The 20,837-nt window shown below is 50.1% G+C and overlaps 1 protein-coding gene across 1 annotated transcript in view; it reads left to right on the top strand.

Moving 5' to 3' along the window:
* LOC147725752 (NXPE family member 1-like) overlaps positions 1-20,837 on the top strand; it is a 280,513-nt gene that overhangs the window by 145,778 nt on the left and 113,898 nt on the right. Inside the window, exon 3 of the mRNA XM_086964425.1 lies at positions 2,398-3,191. Coding sequence (XP_086820551.1) covers positions 2,398-3,191 — 794 coding nt within the window. The remainder of the gene's footprint in view (positions 1-2,397; positions 3,192-20,837) is intronic.

Raw genomic sequence — 20,837 nt, forward strand, 5'->3', positions numbered from 1 at the left:
TGATGGCACTCTGCGATAAACTTGATGAGGACTGCACACAAAGGCACCGGGAGAGGCAGTGTATGCAGCATCCCACCAAGGCGGTGAACCATCCGGCAACTGCCACTTCCCTGCTACGTAGGCGCTCTGTGGTGATGCAAGAGGGGCTTGTTCACTGCTGCACAGATGTCTCCAGGGTAATGGGGAGGGTGACATCTGCAATGGAACAGCTGCTTACCAACCAGCCAGCCAACGCTGGATATCTAGGTGTGGGGACACTGAAGACACCACCGGCAGGAGCAGCAGTAGCACACCCATACAGGACATACGGAAGAGCAGCGGGCGCCAATCTGCAGGCTCTGGCTCAACAGCCAATGTTGAAACCCAGCCTCGGGCATCCCGTACTGTTGTGCGTGGGCACAGACATTAATGCTGCCCACACTCCAGAGAACATGTTAGGGTGAAGTAACCCGTGACCACCTAGTTAGGTTGTCACAAATTGGACTACCATGATGTGCCATTTGCCATTTGCCGTAGTGCCCATTAAACTAAGTCATTCACATTCAACGCCTGGCTGTGTCTCCTTACTTACTTAAAAATATCTGCGTGTGATCTCTGCCGGTCTCAGTCTCCCATCTGTTGCTGGCGCTGCTCCTGCTGCATAGGGCTCTGGCTGTTCAGTTCCATCATCAATGTCCTCATGATAAGTCATATCAACTTCTGTGCCTTTCTTGGTGGCAAGGTTGTGCAGCATGGCACAGGTTGCAATGATTTTACAGCAGAAGATGGGTGTGTACTGACGTGCACCTCCCTCTTGTGGAGGCAGCGGAACCTGCTTTTCAAGAGTCCAAATATGCGCTCCACAACGTTGCGTGTTGCTCCGTGTGCCACATTGTAACGTCTCTGACTCCGGGTTGATGGGTTCATGTAGGGAGCGAGAACAAAGGACCGCAGAGCATAAGCGCTATCGCCTAGGTGGGAAAGAGAGTTCCATTAGTTACATACCATTTGAAACATTCAGCTACAGTAATTATCAGGGTGTGTCACAGTGATATACCTAGCAGGTATCCTTCCCCAGATTCTCCAGCAGCTAGGCGTGTGTAGATCCCACTGTTCTGGAATATGTAGGAGTCGTGGGTGTTCCCTGGAAATTTGGCCACAATGTTGCCAGCGTCGCAGATCACCTGAACATTTATTGAGTGGGTGGACTTTTTGTTTCTGTAAATGTACTCTGTGGCAGCAGGCGGGCAGATTGGGATGTGGGTGCCATCAATGCCATCAATGCAGCTGTGACTTGTGGGAAGTGTCCCATTTGATAGAAGTCAGTCTTGGTTTTGAGCAGTTCCGCATGTGTGTCAGGGAAGCTGATGTAAAGATGCATTCTCTGCATCATGGCCTCTAGGAACTTCCTGAAGAAACGGGACAGGCAGCTCTGGGACACCCCCCCTACCGCAGCTATCACCCCCTGGTAACTCCCAGATGCAAGCAGGTGTAGGCTACAGAGCACCTGCACATGGGGTGGGATGGTGTACACCCTTGGTGTTGGGTGCTCCAGGAGTGGGTGCAGGCCCCTAATCAAGTCCAGGATGGTGTGGGGGTGTAGCCTGTACCTTTCATGGATCTCTGCCTCAGTAAGTTGAAAAAGTGTGATCCGCTGTCTGTAGACTTGCTTCTCCCGTCTCCATACCCTCTCTCCTGCTGCCTGTAGCCATGGCTGCCTTGCTATCACGTAGAATGCCGCCACTCTGGTCACAGAGTTGCATTTTTTTTTTATGGCCTGCACCTGGTTACCACCTGCTTTCAATCCATGGTAATTACCGACTCTTAAATACCGAATTTCATGAAATTCGGTATTTTAGAAGTTAGCTACATCTAAATTCTCATTTTTTCCCATTGCTTATTTACCGATTCGGTAAATAAGAATTCTGAATTTTCCGATTCGGTAAATTCCGATTCGGATCATTCCGAATCGGTATTTTCCGAATCGGTAAATTCTGAGTCGGACTTTACCGAATCGGGCTTTTTTCGGCCCCTACATCTCAAATGCCCAATACCGGTCGGTAACGGCCGAAATTCAGTAAATTCTGCCATTACTGACCGGTATTAGGCTACCTACATATGGCCCTTAGTTTCTGTGCTCCACCCTGTGGAGTTTTCAGCTTACAGTTCTGAGGTTCTCCTACTCTGAAGATTCCTGTGACATCCTGATTCTTGATACTACAACTGAGGTCCTATGGCACATCTGTCTTGGTGTTCAAATGCTTTGTTCAGCGGGGTGGTTTGTTGTATAGATATATACCATTACCTTTTTCTCAGACGTCATTCTTACATTAAAAAAGGGTACACATTATGTCAATTTGTGAGCCTTCTGTGTATAATGCATTGCAATCATGTGATATTTTTTCTTGTTGTTGCCAGTATCCTACTTTAAGCCATTTTTGTCAAATGACGTCTGTCTCAGAACCCGTCTTGGAGAAGATGAAAGACAATCTGGAAGACAAATCAAAGTTCACGTTGATGAACTTTCCAAAGGTTCCCATGAGGGCTGTAAATGAGTCACAGAGGAGGACTCCATCGAAAGACGTTGACCTGCAAGTAAAAACTATCATGAGAAAAATAGATCAACGGATAACCAAAGTAAGCTTCACCCACCCGGATAACACAACGTGTGCGGCAAAGAGCAAGGTGTCCATCTTAAACCCCAGAGATAGATACTGCATTGGGGACAATGTGACCATTCAGATTGACGTGTTCGATTACTTGGGCAACAGGAAGAAATATGGAGGCGACTTCCTACGAGCGAGGATCTACTCACCAGATCTCGGGGCAGGAGCTTCTGGGAAGATTGTGGACTTCCACAATGGAACATACCAAGTGCAGTTTATCTTATTCTGGGAAGGAACAGTGAAAGTGTCCCTGTTTGTGATCCACTCCAGTGAAGCGGTGGCAGCTCTATGGAGGGGACGCAATACTGGTTATAACTACATAGACCATAAGGTGAAATATACCAACGCAACGCATGAGGTTGAGGCCAAGTGCGGGTATGACCTGGACACTGAGGAGGAAGTCTGCAACTTGATGGAGGCGTTGGATGAGTATCCGTTCTACTGCATCAGACCTGCGCACATGTCCTGCAGCTCGATAACTAAAACGTCCAGCTATTACACCAGGCGCTCATACTTCACTGAGCTGGAGCGGCCACTCTTTGACAAGTAAGTGCCTCGCCTTAGGCAATAGATGTTCACTGGATCCATGTTCTAGCTCTGTTGGCAACAGCTTCTGTGTATTTGTGCATCAGGTTTCCAAGTTTATGGCTCTGGTAGCACTGAAGAAAGATGGATGCTTAGTAAGAAGCTGCTGCTCTGGCCGGGTTGGTGATGAAAAGAGGGGAGTTAAGGTCTTAGCCTATCAGCAGGGCATAGACAGTTGCCCATCAGTACACGTAGATCACATATTTGTGCCCCACACTTACTCTAAAAGGAGCAGAAAGCTGAGGAGGCGTGAAGTCCATCTGTGTCCTTTAGATTCCACTCAGATCTCAGGATGTGCTGGACCATGTCACCTGATGAAATGGACAAGTCCCTTGTACAACACACATCAATGACTTCATCGTATACATGTGGGTATGATTGGGCTTTATATATCATAAACATATCAATAAAGCAACTGATCATTCTACAAGAGAAGCTTCCAGTAGGGTTACCCTGGGGGGAGGGGTTGTGTGAAAGGTACCCTGGGGGGAGGGGATGTGTGAAAGGTACCCTGGTGGGAGTGGCTGTGTGAAGGGTACCCTGGGGGAAGGGCTGTGTGAAAGGTACCCTGGGGGGAGGGGATGTGTGAAAGGTACCCTGGTGGGAGGGGCTGTGTGAAAGGTACCTTGGGGGGAGGGGCTGTGTGAAAGGTAGCCTGGGGGAAGGGGCTGTGTGAAAGGTACCCTGGTGGGAGGGGCTGTGTGAAAGGTACCCTGGGGGGAGGGGCTGTGTGAAACGTTTCCTGGGGAGGGGCTGTGTGAAAGGTACCCTGGGGGGAGGGGTTTTGTGAAAGGTACCTTGGGGGAGGGGCTGTGTGAAAGGTACCCTCGGGGGAGGGGCTGTGTGAAAGGTACCCCTGGGAGAGGGGCTGTTTGAAAGGTACCCTGGGGGAGGTGCTGTGTGAAAGGCGCCCTGGGAGAGGGGCTGCATGAAAGGTACCCGGGGGAGGGGCTGTGTGAAAGGTACCCGGGGGAGGGGCTGTGCGAAAGGTACCCTGGGGAGAGGGGCTGTGTGAAAGGTACCCTAGCAGAGGGTATGTGTGGAAGGTACCCTGGGGGGAGGAGCTGTGTGAAACGTACCCTGGGGGAGGGGCTGTGTGAAAGGTAGCCTGGGGGGAGGGGCAGTGTGAAACGTACCCTGGGGGAGGGGCTGTGTGAAAGGTACCCCTGGGGGGAGGGGCTGTTTGAAAGGTACCCTGGGGGGAGGGCCTGTGTGAAAGGTAACCCAGGGGAGGGGCTGTGTGAAAGGTACCTTGGGGGAGGGGCTGTGTGAAAGGAACCCTTGGGGGAGGGGCTGTGTGAAAGGTACCCCTGGGGGGAGGGGCTGTGTGAAAGGTAACCCAGGGGAGGGGCTGTGTGAAAGGTACCCTGGGGGAGGCGATGTGTATTAATTAAGAGTGACAACGTCCGATCCCTCCACAAACACGCCACAGAAATCTGGGACCTCCTCGACAGCACCACCCCGGACGTAGCATTCTTCACCTAAACCTGGACCAACGCCACCTCAGGACCGCACATTGTCATCGCCATCCCCCAAGGATACAAGATCTACAGGAAGGACCGCCCCACCCACCCAGGAGGAGGAATCGCCATCGTCCACAAACCCAGCCTCCGCCTGAGCACACTCCCTGACAAGTCCACAGAACTGATGGAACACCTTCACTTCAAGATACTGGCCAGCCCCACTGCCGCCCTCCGAGGAACCCTCATCTACCGACCCCCTGGACCCCGCGGACCCTTCGCCAACTCCATCACGGACATTATCTCCCCGCAGGCCATCGCATCCACCAACTACACCCTGCTGGGAGACCTCAACTTCCACCTCGACAATCAACTGGACCCCAACACCACATGCCTCCTGGACAACCTCCACAACATTGGACTCTGCCAGATCGTGACCGAGCCCACGCACTCAGCAGGACACACCCTCGACCCCCTCTTCACTACAGGAAACTCCATCACCTTCAGCCACACCACCGAACTCCCATGGACCGACGATCGTTGCATCCACTTCACCTTCAGAACACCCACCATCCACAGACACCAGCACCTGATTCCACAAAGAAACTGGACCAAAATCACCGACGACCAGCTCATCTCCTCACTCAACAACGCCACCCCAACCATTGCGGAAAACGACGACCCCAACACCGCAGCCCGAACCCTGCATAGATGGATCTTGGACAGCACCAACACCATAGCCCCCCTCAAGAAAAACAACAATACCCGTGCCAAGAAAGCCAGATGGTTTACCACCGAACTTCGAGAGTCCAGGCGCACATGCCGCCGCCTCGAAAAGGCCTGGAGAAACACCAAATCCACAGAAGCCCTCAACAACTTCAGAGCTGCCACCAACGCTCACCATCAACTCATCAGAGAAACGAGGAAAAAAGTGATTGAAGACAGAATCTCCACCCACGCACACAACAGCAAGGAACTCTTCAGCATCATCAAGGAGTTCGTCCAACCCACCAGCGAGTCTACCGACATCCCTCCCTCACAAGACCTCTGCGACAAACTCAGCACCTTTTTCCACCACAAAATCAAGAGCATCTACGACAACTTCGACGAAGACAACCAACACACTGAACCCTCACCAACCACCCCCGACACCCGGAAATCAGCGATTGATGACTGAACAGCCCTCACCACCAAAGACGCACTGAAGACAATGAAGTCAATCCACTCAGGGGCCCCCACGGACCCCTGCCCACACCACATCTTCAACAAAGCCGCTGACACCTTCGCACTCATGCTCTGCCACACCATAAACCGCTCCCTAGCGACCGCCTCGTTCCCCGATGACTGGAAACACGCCGAGGTCAACCCCCTCCTGAAGAAACCCTCAGCGGACCTCACCGACCTCAAAAACTACAGACCCATCTCCCTGCTCCCTTTCCCAGCGAAAGTCATTGAGAAAGCCATCAACAGCCAACTCGCCACATTCATTGAAGAACACAACATCCTCGACTCCTCCCAATCCGGCTTCAGAAAAAACCACAGTACGAAAACCGCCCTCCTTGCCGCAACAGACGACATCCGCACCCTACTGGACAAAGGAGAAATAGTAGCCCTCATCCTCCTAGACCTATCAGCGGCGTTCGACACAGTCTCCCACCGCACCCTAATACGCAGACTCTACGACGCAGGAATCCAGGACAAGGCCCTCGACTGGATCTGCTCCTTCCTCTCCGGCAGGACGCAACGGGTCAGACTCCCCCCTTTCCTCTCAGACCCCACACCTACCACCTGCGGAGTCCCCCAGGGCTCCTCCCTCAGCCTGACGCTCTTCAACGTCTACATGGCTCCACTTGCCCCCATCGTCAGAACCTACGGACTCAACAACGTGTCATACGCAGACGACACCCATCTCATCCTCTCCCTATCCAACGAGCCCAACACCGCCAGATGCAACTTTCGAGAAGGCATGGAAGCCGTCGCCAAATGGATGAAAAACAGCTGCCTACAACTAAACACCAACAAAACAGAAGGACTCATCATGGGCCCAAACCCCGACGCCTGGAGCGACACCTGGTGGCCCACCGCCCTCGGAAACCCGCCAACCCCCACAGACCACGCACGCAACCTGGGAATCATCCTGGACTCCGAGCTCAAAATGGACCGCCAGATCAACTCTGTCTCATCTTCCTGCTTCCACACCCTCCGCCTCCTTCGTAAGATCTTCAAATGGATCCCCCTCGAACACCGAAAGACAGTCACTCACGCCCTGGTCACCAGCATACTCGACTACGGCAACGCACTCTACGCCGGAATAAACACAAATCTCATCTGCAAGCTACAGAACATCCTGAACGCCGCCGCAAGACTGGTCCTCAACCTGCCAAAACACTGCAACATCTCCCAGCACCTGTGCACACTCCACTGGCTCTCCGTCGAGGCGAGAATCACCTTCAAGATGCTCACCCACGCACACAAGTCCCTCCAGGGCACCAAACCAGCATACCTGAATAGCCGGCTCAAATTCCACGCACCCCAAAGGACCCTACGATCAGCCCAGCTCTCCTACGCTGAGGTCCCCCGCACCAGAAAGACCAGATCGGGAGGCCGCTCCTTCTCCTTCCTCGCGGCCAAAGCATGGAACGCCCTTCCGCTCCACCTCAGACAGACAACATCGCTCCCCATCTTCGCAAGAAACCTCAAAACCTGGCTCTTCGACAGACCCCCTCCTTGATGGAATGGAGCCTGCACCCCCCCTCACCCCCCCACCCCTAGCCACGGGTGAGTAGTTGCGCTTTAACAAACTCCTGATTGAACTCCTGATTGATTGACTAAAGAAAGTGCACTGGAGAGGAGCAGATCGATTTTATGTATTATTATTTCATCGTTTATACAGTGCAGGCGAGAACCAAATGGTGTCAATGCGCTTTACAAAAGAACCAAGACAATACAAAAGAACTTAGTTTTGTTGCAATACCTAGGGGAGGGGCTGAGTGAAAGGTACCCCGGGGGGAGGGGCTGTGTGAAAGGTACCCCAGGGGGAGGGGCTGTCTGAAAGGTACCCTGGGGGAAGGTGCTGTGTGAAATGTACCCTGGAGGAGGGGCTGTGTGAAAGGTAAACTGGGGGGAGGTGCTGTGTGAAAGGTACCCTGGGAGGAGGGGCTATGTGAAAGGTACCCTTGGGGGAGGGGCTGTGTGAAAGGTACCCTGGGGGAGGGGCTGTGTGAGAGGTACCATGGGGGGAGGGGCTGTGTGAAAGGTACCCTGGGGGAGGGGCTGTGTGAGAGGTACCATGGGGGGAGGGGCTGTATAAAATGTACCCTGGGGGAAGGGATGTATATTAATTAAGAGTGACAAAAGAGAGTTCACTGGAGAGGAGCAGATCGATTTTATGTATTATTATTTCAACTTTTATACAGTGCAGGCTAGACCCAAATGGTGTCAATGCACTTTAGAAATGAACCAAGACAATACAAAAGAACTTAGTTTTGTTGCACTACAGTTTTCTGCAGCCGTGTTTCAAGATGAAAATGACAAGCAAACACAACCCTTTTCTTTCGGCTAAATTTGTAAAGTGCTTTCCATGTAGTCTTCAAATCCTTGCCCTGACTTGAGTTACTGAATGTACATATTTTTTAACCATATTTTATTGAATTCACAGGCACATCTAATTCCACATTGCACTACAGCTGTATGTCAAGTTCTTATCTTACAGTAGAACAATATGTGAGCTCGGAATAACATACATATGCATACCTGTCAGATGAACCCGGGTCCATTCACTCTCCCCCACCCCCTCGCCCCTTGCAGATCCCACAGAGGCCTCACCTGAGCTCAATGTTCTATCTCAGTGTAAGGTTGCTGTGTGTCCTCTCTCGTCCCTTCCCCTTCTATTGTGCAGTTAATGAGTTGAGTTCCACTGTATTCCGAGGTGTTTAAGTTCGAATCCTCCTGCTTCCTGTCCTATCAGACTTCCTCTGGGCGTCGTTCCTGTGGCTTGATTCGCTGAGGCAGGTTCTGGATTCTGGGGGCCACATGTGCAAAGAGGTGGCGGAGCGAGGCGATAGCCGTCATGGCGTAATGCCTCACTCCGCCACTTCAGAAACGCAAGGCTGCATCATATTTACAAGAATATGGTGCAGCCTTGCGATTCCCCCTGCGATGGCGCAAAACTTAGCAGTGTAGCGCCAACACAGGCACCCTTTCCCCAGAGTGCACGGGTGTCTACATGCAGGGGAGGATTGTTTATGTGTAGGAAGGTGTCCCTTCCTGCACATAAACAATCCTAAAATGCCATTTTGTCACTTTCATGTGTGCTGCTTCGTGCAGCACACATGAAAGTCACAAAAAGGCATTTATTTTAAGGATTGTTTATGTACAGGAAGGGGCACCTCCCTACACATAAACAATCCATGGCATTTTGCTTTTTCCATGTATGCTGCACAAGGTAGCACACAGGGAAAACGCAAAAACGAGGAGAAATGAAGCATTTCTCCTCGTTTCGCCAACTTAAGACCAGTTTTACCTAGACCTAATTTTGGTGCTGCCTCCTATGTAAACTGCCCTTGTACATAGGGGGCAGCGTCAAAATCAATGTGTGCTGTGGTGGATGGCCCACCGCAACCCCCACTGCCCATCCCTCTCACGCTAACCACAGCTTGAAAGGAGGCCTTATTTACAAGGCAGCGTTAAGCCACGTTAAGTGGCTTAATGCTGCCTTGTAAATAAGGCTAAGCCCCTGTCGCCCCCACAACGTCAATAAAAGTGATGTTCCCATGGCGATAGGGGCTTGTACATATGCCCCTCTGCGACTTCTACTGAAGCCTCTCATGCACTTGCTCTTTCAATAGAACCAATGCCCGCCGTGCATTTCTAAGGAGAACCCTCCCTTCAGAGCTCGCCCATTGTTTTAGTTATTTTTTCCATGGTAACAATCTGGGTCCCTCCTGCGGCTTCCAGTGCCTTGTTATTACTCTTTTGGCCAAAAACCAATGGCAGGTCTTGAAACCTTCTGGTGACCCATGTTTTAGAGGTATGGGGCAATAAGCCCAGTAGGCAGTGCGCGGGGTCCTCTGGTATAGGGCGGTCTATAGTCTCCTCAAGTGTGTCAGTCCTCTCTCACCAATAATCCAGCAGCACTGAACATGTCCAGAGCATGTGTAGGATATCTGCTTCCACTTCTCTGCATCTTGGTCATTTCATATCTTCTCTATATAGAAATATTTATTGATCCGACCCGGGGTAAGATATGCCCTATGCAGTATGAAATAATGAATTAGGCAGAAACGGGCGTTCCTCAACACTCTAGGAGTCCCCGCTTTTATGTTTTCCCAGGCTTTGTTCTCTAAGGTGATGTTTAGGTCCTCTTCCCATCTATCTCGGAGGGTGGTCAGCGGTTGAAGGGTGTCCCGCCTAGTGCTCTTTAAAGGCATGTGACCGCCTTAATCCTACCCTCTACTGTACCTATGTATCTGCAAGTTTCATGGTGTTCCAGTAGTCCCTCCCCCAATATTCCAGGATCATCGTCGCCACCCCTCCTGTGCAGTAGGAATTGCTGTGGGGAATGTCAAAGCTCTCCCAGAATTCTTCAAATTTAGTAGCACCCCATCCCAAAATAAGTCCCCCAGTCGGGATGCCCCAGCCTCCCAGTCCTTCCCATTGCCCCCCATGTGGTAACAGGTGCAACAATGTTATGGGGAGGTCAGGAGAATAAGGGACCAGGGTCCGTGTCTTCTGGAGGCATTTTCTCCAAAATCGCTGAACTAGTTGCAGCTAACCGGTCTCTCCTTTCGGAACCCTGCGCATTCGTACCAGCATTCTCAGTAAAGTGTTGAGGTCTGGTATAAATGGCCTCGCATCACATTCCGGCATATGTTGCTCTACAATACTAAAGGTGAACCACTATACTTGGCCAGCCTGGTAGTATCTTTCAAAGTCAGGAACCGCTAGACCCCCCTCCGCCGCTGGTCACTGCAATGTTTTCAGGGCCACCCGTTTGAGCTCCATACCCCAGAGGAAACACACCACTAAAGAATGTAACTCCGAATGCCATCTGGGGGTAGCCATATTGGAAGTGTAGTAAAAAAGTACAATAACTGCGGCAATGTCACCATTTTTTAAAGAGTCACCCTCCCCCAGTTATAAAGGGGGCCCTTTCAAAATTTAATTCTGGTTTTCAAAGATCTTATAGCTGTCCAGATATTTACCTCAAACATGTCAGGGTCCGTGGTGCGGTATATCTTTTCTGCTCAGTACTCTAGGCACCTATGTTCCCATTGTAGATTTCCTAGCTCAGGTGGGGGGTCCCTATTTTTTGTTCGGGGAAACAATCTGGACTTTGGCAGTTAATGTGTGGGCCTGACATTTCCCCAAATTGCGTCATTAAGCCCCTGGCTCCCATCAAATTGTTGCCTGTGTTTCCCAGGAGGTCATCTGCATATAATGCTGTATGATGAACACTAGTCCCAGATGTATTCTCTATACTTTATATTTGCTCTGGCCAGGCAGGCCAGTGGCTCCATAGCCAAGGCAGAGAACAATTGGGCGAGGGGGCACCCCTGTCTCGTACCATGCTGCACATGGCACTGCTCCAATATGGTCTTACCTGTTCTAATTCCAGCTAATGGGCCCATGTAGAGCAGCTTCACCCATGTCAGAAAACCTTGTCCCATTCTTTGTATGACACTATATAGAAATTCCAACTCTAGGCTATCAAATGCCTTTTCGATATCTACGGCAAAGAGAACTGCCTCTCCCCCCATCATGCCACATGCTTCCATGATCGCCAGTAAGTGTCTTATATTGAGTGCGGCAGTTCTGCCCTGGATAAATCCAGCCTGATATGGATGTATGAGTTCTGTCATGAACGGCTGCCGTCTTGTTGCCAATATCCTGCTGAGAATCTTGAAGTCTACGTTGAGCATGGATAGAGGTCTATCGGCTCCACAATCCTGCAGAGATTTGCCTCGCTTGACGAGGGGGACTATCAACGCCTCTCGAGTAGTCCTATGGAGATGGCCCTCAATTAATTTTGTTCCAAATAGCTCTACCAATCTGGGGGCCAGTTCCTCCACATAGGCGGCATCGAATTCTACAGGGACCCCATAAGTGGCAGGCATTTTGACTCTGGCAAGTCCCTTAATAGGCACCCGTACCTCATGTACGGTTCTGGGGGCTCCCAGCATTTCCGTTTTCTCTTCACCTAGCGTTGGCAGTGATATTTCCACTAAATACTCCCGTATACAGATCCTCCAGGATTTCAGGATTTCGCGATTTGCAAAACAAATTGACAAAAAGGCAGTTTGGTAAAAATGCTGCGATTTTTACAAAACTGCCCGCGAAATTTGGAAAATCTTATCAATGTCGCAATATCCTGGGGTGGAAGGTGACAATTTTCGTTGTTTTAAATACATTTGCATTGCTATCGATCTTCCATACAGCCGATGTTAAATAAGGCCAATCTTTTTTCCACCGAGCCCTCGAACAAGCTAAAACGGATTACAGAGTTGTATCCGCCATCAAGTGGTTATTTAAAGAATTATGCTGCAGATCATTCGAAGCGGAACTCGAGACTGCTAACTACTTCGGTGCTCATGACGGAACCATTCCATCATGAGCACATGCTCAGGAAAACCCTCTGCTGCAGACAGCAGAGCGATTTCCCTTTTTTTGCCTGGGGAGGTGCGGAAGAGCTTCCCCAACCTCCCCAGGCGGATTTTTGTATTTCATTAACATGACAGTCTCATGCGTGGTGCGCTATCGTCATTACAATGGCCTCAAAACTGAAAGTAGTTTCGGTTTCTCAGTTTCGGTGCTTGTGGGGCTATCTCAGCCCCCCGAGCACGGAAAAAGATGAGAGAGGTATCGTTGGAAAGGGGAGAATCTCCCCTTTCTGATGGCACCCTAGTAGAGCTCTGCTTGGGGATCACCTCAGGAGGGTGATCCCCAAGCAGGGATCCACCCACCAGCACCAGGGAGGGGGGAGCAGCCCCTTGGGCAAGGGCCTTTGCTCCCCCCATTTTCTTTTGGGCACAACAGTCTTTATGCTCCCCTGGGGAGCAGATTGGGGCAGTAGCCCCCAATCTGCCACCACTGGGGGGCAGAAAGCCCACTAAAAACCAGGGATTTTTTAAAATTGACATTGAGGGGGGCCACCCAAAAAGGGCATGCCAATGCCCAACCCCCCCAGAGAAATGTTAGTCTTTGTTGCCCCTCCCAGGGGTCAGACGAGGCAGTAGCCCCCAATCTGCAATGTGCCTACCTGTGGATTTTGGACCCTCGCACAGCCGGCACATAGGGAACGCTAGCAAACCTGTACATTTTTGAAAACTAGATACCAAGGGGAATCCAGGATGGGGTAACTTGTGTGCCTCCCACCAGGTTCTGTTACCCAGAATCCCTTGCAAGCCTCAAACATAGTTTAAAAAAAATAACATTTTTCCTCACAATTCTGTGATGGAAAGTTCTGGGATCCACAAAATTCCACCCACCCCGCTTTACCCAAAGTCTTCCGAGAAAAATGGTGCCTCACTTGTGTGGGTAGGACTTGTGCCCATGAAAGAAAACAGCCCAAAACGCAACGTGGACACACCACATTTTCCTAGTGACCCTTTTTTTGTAAAGTGCCTAGCTGTCGATTTTGAAGCCTAGCTCTGCCGGCACCTAGGGAAACCTACCAAACCTATACATTTTTTAAAACTAGACACCCAGGGGAATCCAGGATGGCATGACTTGTCTGGCTCTAACCAGGTTCTGTTACCCAGAATCCCTTGCAAACCTCAAAATATGTCAAAAAAGCCACATTTTCCTCACATTTCTCTGGTGGAAAGTTCTGGAATCTGCGTGGATCCACATAATTCCACCCAACCCGCATTTCCAAAAGACTTCTGAGAAAAATGGCACCTCCCATGTGTGGGTAGGTCTAGAGCCCACAACAGGAAACGGCCCAAAACGCAACGTGGACACACCACATTTTACAGTGAAAACTGACACTATTTTGCAAAGTGCCTAGCTGTAGATTTTGAACCCTGGCTCTGCTGGCACCTAGGGAAACCTAGCACACTTATACATTTTTAAAAACTAGACACCCAAGGGAATCCAGAATGGGGTGACTTGTCTGGCTCCCACCAGGTTCTGTTACCCAGAATCCCTTGCACACCTCAAAATGTGTCAAAAAAGCCACATTTTCCTCACATTTCCCTGGTGGAAAGTTCTGGAATCTGCGTGGATCCACATAATTCCACCCAACCCGCATTCCCAAAAGTCTTCTGAGAAAAATGGAACCTCTCATGTGTGGGTAGGCCTAGAGCCCACAACAGGAAACGGCCCAGTTCTGGAATCTACGTGGATCCACAAATTTCCTACCACTCAGAGTTCCCCCAGGTCTCCCAATAAAAATGATACCTCACTCGCGTGGGTGGGTCAAGTACCCGTGACAGGCGAGGGCCTAAAAAACGTGTTGAAGAGACATCAACATGACCTATCACAAAACAACCTGGTTTTGCAAGTGGGGTCACCTGGGTTTTTGGCCCCGGGCTTGGTGGCCATCTTGGAAAACTACCAAACCCACACATTTTGTAAAACTAGACACCCGGGGGAGTCCAGCGAGGTATGGCTTGCATGGGTCCCTAAACATTTTCCTACCCAGAATCCCCTGCAAACCTCAAATTTAGCTGAAACAATCACTTTTTTCAAAGTTCTGTGTGGGAAAGTTCTGGAATCCATGTGGATCCACAAATTTCCTAACACCCAGCTTTCCCTCAGATCTCCCAATAAAAATGAGAGGGTGATTCCATCCTAAAGTCACAAGCCTTTTTGTCGGAGGGAATGAGGCTGGAGCGTCCCTCCATCTTAGAAATTCCAGTCTCAGCCTGCAAAAGTTACTATTCCTGCTCTGCATCTCCCTTACCCCAAAATCTGTAACAACTGAAGTAAAAGGGCCATTCGTCAAGGTAAGGTTACAAATGAAGACAAGGCGGTACTAAGGAGGGACTAAGAAGCCTATTTACGAATCAGAAGCCAGCATTTATGAAGGGCAATTACAAATATGGGCTGAGAGTGGGCGTGGCTTCCATTCCATATTCCAGTACAACAAGACTCTCAGTGCGACGCACTCTAGGCTCGACCTAAAAAGGAGGTTGATTCTGCAATGGCAGAACCCAGAGAAAGAGCTCTAAAGAGCAAGATGATGGATGATTTTGAAAAGGACCAAAAGTGAAAATATGTGTAAGGCTCTCAATTGCGAGAATTATTGTTTTCCATCAGAGAAACCCTGTGTTTTAAAGGCAAAGACCGAAAGGAAGAGGGGTTTTATTTACAATATATGAGTCATGATGCAGTTGACCTGAGATTCTCCACAATGTCAAAAGAAATTTTATATAAACAGTGGAAAGATCCAGATAATTCTGCCATTCAGCGATTCTCGAACAAGAGATATTAGGTCAGAGATTTTGAAAGAGATTTTCTTCAAACTCCTAAGGTTTTTTTTTTACAACCAAATGTTATTGATTTTCAATGAAACTAGTCACAGTCATATGTCCTCTGTACTTCCAGTCTATTACACAGGACATGCCATTAGCAATCTCGGTACATTTATTAACATGAGCACTAAAAAAACTTTTCCCCACCCCCCTTGAGTTGCGCCTATGTGTGTTCAGCCTAATCCCTGGAAATTCATGGGTTCTTAGTCGTCAGTAGTTGTCTTAGTCTCTTCGTACCCTTGTCAGCCTGTTCTTGGTGCTCTCGTCTATTCTGTTCCTCCTCTGGGTTTCCTGGTGGTGGGGAGGCTGCCTCATCATTGTCTGGCTCATCTACAGCCAGTGCACTGACTATATTCTCCCAAGCTCTGGACCTGTCTATCTTCCCTACCCCTTGGTTAGCTCCCTAAATAGCAACCTGCCTTCAGCCCGCCCATTTCTCCAACTCTCTTTTCCAGGAAGGAATTCTAGGCCCCCCGGTGACTTCCAGTTTCTGGCTATCTCTCATTTGGCCAAGAGATATGCCAGGTCCTCAAATCTCCCAGTCGTTTTGTTTTTGGCCGTCTGCGTGAACCATCCTAATAGGAAATGTTCTGGGGTGTGCAGGACTCAAACACAGAATGTTAACATTATTTTGGTTTCAATGTCATCGGCATCTAAGCTTTTATCAGAGAATTCCAACCTGCCCAATGTCGTGGAAGCTTCGCTTAATAGGTCTGATGTTGCTTCTAATTTTTCATTGAAGCATCTGCCACGCCCAAGTGTTACTTAAACACTTTCAATAACTAGATGTTGGACTTGGCCCATCTGGCAGGTTCACCCCTAAACTTTTTGCTTTTAATGGTTACCTGGTGATGGTGATTTTTTGGGTTGTGCGCACTTTCACTGTGTCCCAGTGGAAAGTGCGTGCGCACTCTGAGTGCATGTGGTGAGCTAGGCCTGCCCTCCCATAGGAATGCATGGGGAATGTCTGTGTCCCTGGTAGTTCCTGAGGCGTGAGGTGTGCATGCTCGAGTTTGGTATGTGCAAACTCGTGTGATTGAATGCTTTGCTTTGCAATGATGTATGTGGCATGATTGTGTCTTGTGCGGAAGTGCCACTTCTAGGAGTTGGCATATTAGTGTAAAATATGCCTGGCGTGTGATTGGCTGGAGCTGGCTGGTGAGCCTGGCTCCAGGAAGTCTGTGTGGGTCTGCCCCGCTGGTGAATGGAGAGATTAGCATGCTGATGGCTGGGGAGGGGCTGCACCTGGTTCCTGAATGGGGCTGGGCTTTCCCCACACAATGCTGGCTCCGCCCCCTGTGGTGCGTCTAACGACCCTAGCCTCCCTAGTGAATGAAAGTGTGTGGTTGAGCCATCAAGGGTGCTCCAAAACCAGCTGCGACTGGTTTCTCCCCCACCCTGCACCTACAGACAAAGGATTGTACAGTATAAGAAGGGGCTGTGTCCCCTTACAATTTGTTCTCTTCCAGGATCCTGAGGGGGCTGCTGCTGTTGCTAGCAGGAGGTCCGCCACTTAGATTGTCTCCCTGCCTGGAGACCCAGTGAGCTGGCTCTGTGCCCAGCCTTGCCCCCCTGCCTACCTAGAAACTTTGCTGGAATCTTGTTGGGCTTATAGCACCTGGGAGCGCTATATTTGTCTTATAGCGCTTGGGAGCGCTGTGCCTTCACCCCAGCGCTGGGAGCGCTTTTCTTTTCCTTTTGTGGCTGCCCACGCCGATTTTAACGTCCCCTGGCAGGTGCCCACCCTGCCAGGGACCTTGCGCTGTGTTTGGCCCAAGCGAGTGCCCACCTCGCCTTATATTTAAATTAGAGGGAGCATCGTGTTCACCGCCGCAGCCCCGGAGTATTTTGAAACGTTGCCGGGCTGCTGCCTAGTGCGACCCGGAAGTGCCTGCCTCCCTGCTCGGGCCGCGCTGTCATTGGAGGACACCCGAGGCAGGAAGCCAGGCAAAACCAGAGAAGACGCCCGGACGAGGGCGGGACCGGCGAGTCTCCCTTCCGCTTCCCCTGTTCTGGGGAAGCCTAGGAGTGTCTCTGGGGAAGACAGAGGTTTGCCGGCACAGGCAGGGCTCCCGTAGTGCAGGGAGAGCCCCGCAGGTAGCAAGGAGTCTCCGCCGAGAGCGCCCAGCACGCCGCCAGCAGACGGAGTCCCGGTAGACACCGCAAAGGAGCCGCGCCGAGGAGGAGCCCCCGCCCTCCAGAGACCCGGTGAGTGCTGCTCCGTGTCTCCGGTGCTGGGGGGCGTCATCTGTATTTCGAGTCCCTTAAAGGAGGGACTCCATTGTTCGGGGGCATTTTTACAGAGCCCATGGAGGGCTCCGGCGCATTTTTGGTGATCCGAGTCCTGAGAGGGCTTATGGGGCATTTCCGGTGGTTGCACACCCAAGAGGGCGGGACCCCCACGGCTGCATTCTTGTAAGAAGCCCACGAGGGCTCCAGGGGCCATTGTCCTTCTTGAGTCCCCAGGAGGGGGACTCCAGCCAAGCAGGCGTCCCATTCTGAAGAGCCCCGAGAAGCTCAAACCAGGGGCTGCATTCATTTCACGAGCCCTGAGAGGCTCTAGGTGCCCCAATTTTACTTCGAGTCCCCAGGAGAGGGACTCCAACGGTGGGGGCCGTTTTGTATTCAGAGCCTACGGGGGCTCAAGGGGCCCATCTTTATTTCAGAGCCCAGAGAGGCTCCCTACCCACGTTGTCGTTTCAGAGCCTGTGAGGCTCCCACGTTGGCCCCCATCATTGCCACTCATCTGCCCAGCCCTTCGTGGGCAGCTGCCACGTTTAGGCACCCTTGACACTGGGACACAGGGCGTCCCAGCCCTAGAGAGGCCAGTTGGCCTAGGGACTGCCACAGGTTGTGGCTAATGTGAATTTTGCGCAATTGTGTTCTTTTCCTTACACCTCTGAATGTTTTTAGGCATCATGTGTTTTCCTTCCCTGCACCTCTGAATGTGTCTTAATGTGTCATGTGCCTTGTTCCTTACACCTCTGAATGTATGTTATGCATCATGTGTTATGTGCTTATACCCCTACAGGTATTGTGATTGTGATACTTAGGTGGTTGTTCTTGCTAGTACCGGTGGTGCTAGTGAGGTCCTGGTTCCCTGCGTGACCTGTTCCTAGGGTGGTTAGGGTTGCGTAGGTGGTACTTACCTGGTTACCAGTTGTTACTGGTTGTGTGCTTTATGTTCTATTTTGTGCTACAGTGATTTATATTCCATGTTCTAAGTGCTAAATCTACCTAGTGCTAAGTTCTAAAAGTGCATATTCCTGACAGGGGTCCAGGTGGCCTTGTCTTGTACATATCCCCTGTAAATTCTGCCCGTGCCAGTTGGCACATTGTAAAGTGTATGTTTTTATCTAATGTGTTTTGGTGTAATACAAAGGCTATTTTTATATATAAAACAAACAAAAATGTGTGTGGAGGGTCAAGGGGAATATTTTACGACCTGTCTACTCGCTCCCCTTCTGTCAAGATGCAAAACACACAACAGAGTAGACCAGGTCAAGGGATGGTGTATAACTATGCTTGTAGCTGTAACTCACTTGGATGCATGTGTGCGTAAGCCGTTGAGGAACATGCGCTAGAACCAGACCCATCAGCCCAGCCTTTTTGCTGGAGTTTACGTCATGTGGGGTTTTTTTGGTCATTCAACACCACATCCGACCATGTAGTGCCGGTGCGGGAATGAATGGCAGTGCTCTAGGCATGTGGCTCATCGTGAAGTGACCCTAAATAAGTGCAGTGCTCAGATAATGGTGATGAATAAAATTGGCTACTCAGACTCAGCAATGAGTTCAGATGTGAGTCTGAGTGCCAAAAGTTAAAAAACACACCGAGTAGTAAGACTACCCTCTGGCGCTGTGCAGGACGGTCGACATGTTTCAGCCAATGGGGGGGTTTCCCCGGCTTTCTTCAGGACCTTAAACATGGAATGGCTACTGCAACTACAGAAAAGTGTAAAGTGAAAAATATCAAGCATGTACTAAGAAAAAGGTACTCCCCTTCCGCTCGGCTCGAAAATCAGAGGTACCGACGGATAGAGCGGGGCCTCATTATCCCGAGCGCTTGCCGGGTGAGGTGAGGTCATCACCCACAAAAAGCTGGGAAGAAGACAAGCTTCTCTCCTTCCAGTGGACACATTACCGACAATAGTCCCTGGTAGATATGTACCTTTTTCTTAGTACATGCTTGATATTTTTCACTTTACACTTTTCTGTAGTTGCAGTAGCCATTCCATGTTTAAGGTCACTTCACTTCACGCAGTAAAATGAAATGTGGCACATGCCAAGAACCGATTTTCCAATTATCTGGTAGACTGGGACAGTAGACCTTGGGGACAAATAAAGGGAAATAGTACTATGAGGTAACTGAGTGGGCGAAGGGAAACACCCCTTGCGTGTTCGGTTTGCAATGCACTCAAAACTTTGTAAATGCTGCATTAACTGAAGGAGACACACATTGCACACCAACACTGCTGAAATCATGTGACATCATAAATTGAACCACCCTCCACCTCAGTCAGAGGTAGCGAAATGCCATGGGTGGAGAGGGGGAGTGATGAATGATGAGTGGGATACTTCTGACTCAGTCAACAAATTCAGTGAGGCGAGAGAGCAGAACATAAAATACAAAATACCCCCACTTTGAACCGTAGCTTTCATAACCCTACATAAACAAAGTAAGTGAAGTAGGTGAGCACTACACCCCTCTCCATGGAAAGATCTGCCTTGCTTATTCACCAAAACAATGCACATATTCATTCACCCTTTCATTCTAATTCACCAATAGCCACCATGATTAAGCTTTACTTTACCTCATCCAGTCTTTCACCAACATTTCCAAAGTGTTATCCATCCATTCAATATCCACCCTTTCTTCCAGCCATCCTTTTGCCCATCCTCCCCTTTATCCATCCATGCACGCTTTCACCCACCCACCCTTTCTCCAATATACCATTTCCCTTTCTTTTAACCTTCTTTATTTCACGTTTCCCTCAAGCCGCCAACGCTCGTTGTTTGAGCTTTTGGTGATTTGCAGATAGAAGAGGCCGTCATAACTCAACTACCACCGCAGCTGACAAAGCTGTGGGGGGGATCACAATCACGAGTTGACGACACCCTGGGAGGAAGTGAGTATCATTGTCATTAAGCAATTATGCGACTTACCAGTGCCCGTCCCGACCTCCACCTCTCCCCCTCCTACTGAATCGCCTCCTTCAGCTGCTCTGGAGCCGGCGTCACTGGTGGTCTCTGTGGCCAAAATAAATATTTTAGATGCCAGATATGCCACCCTCTATTTTTTCAGTCAAAAAATACAACAGCAATACAGCACTACAGCTCGGTTACCACTGCAGTATCGTATATCACTCTGGGCATTGGGTTGGTTCACACAATATTGGACAAGCCAGGCAGGGGTTAATGCTCATTGAAAGACTGTGCTATAGGTTGGTAAATGCACTGGGAGTGGGACCTCACACTTTTTTCCAGCCTTGCTGCACTGTCATGGGAAACTGCTGATAAACCGTACAAATGACAATGAATGAGACAGCACACAACATGGGGGGGGGTCTATGAGACCATGGCCACTCTCTCGTGAACTCGACTGTTGCAGAATGAGCAGGGATAAGGAAGCCTTCTCAGCGAACATACATAGTGAATATTATTTATAATGCA

This window comes from Lissotriton vulgaris, chromosome 3_2 (genome assembly GCF_964263255.1).
Source record: "Lissotriton vulgaris chromosome 3_2, aLisVul1.2, whole genome shotgun sequence".
Lineage (NCBI taxonomy): Eukaryota > Metazoa > Chordata > Amphibia > Caudata > Salamandridae > Lissotriton > Lissotriton vulgaris.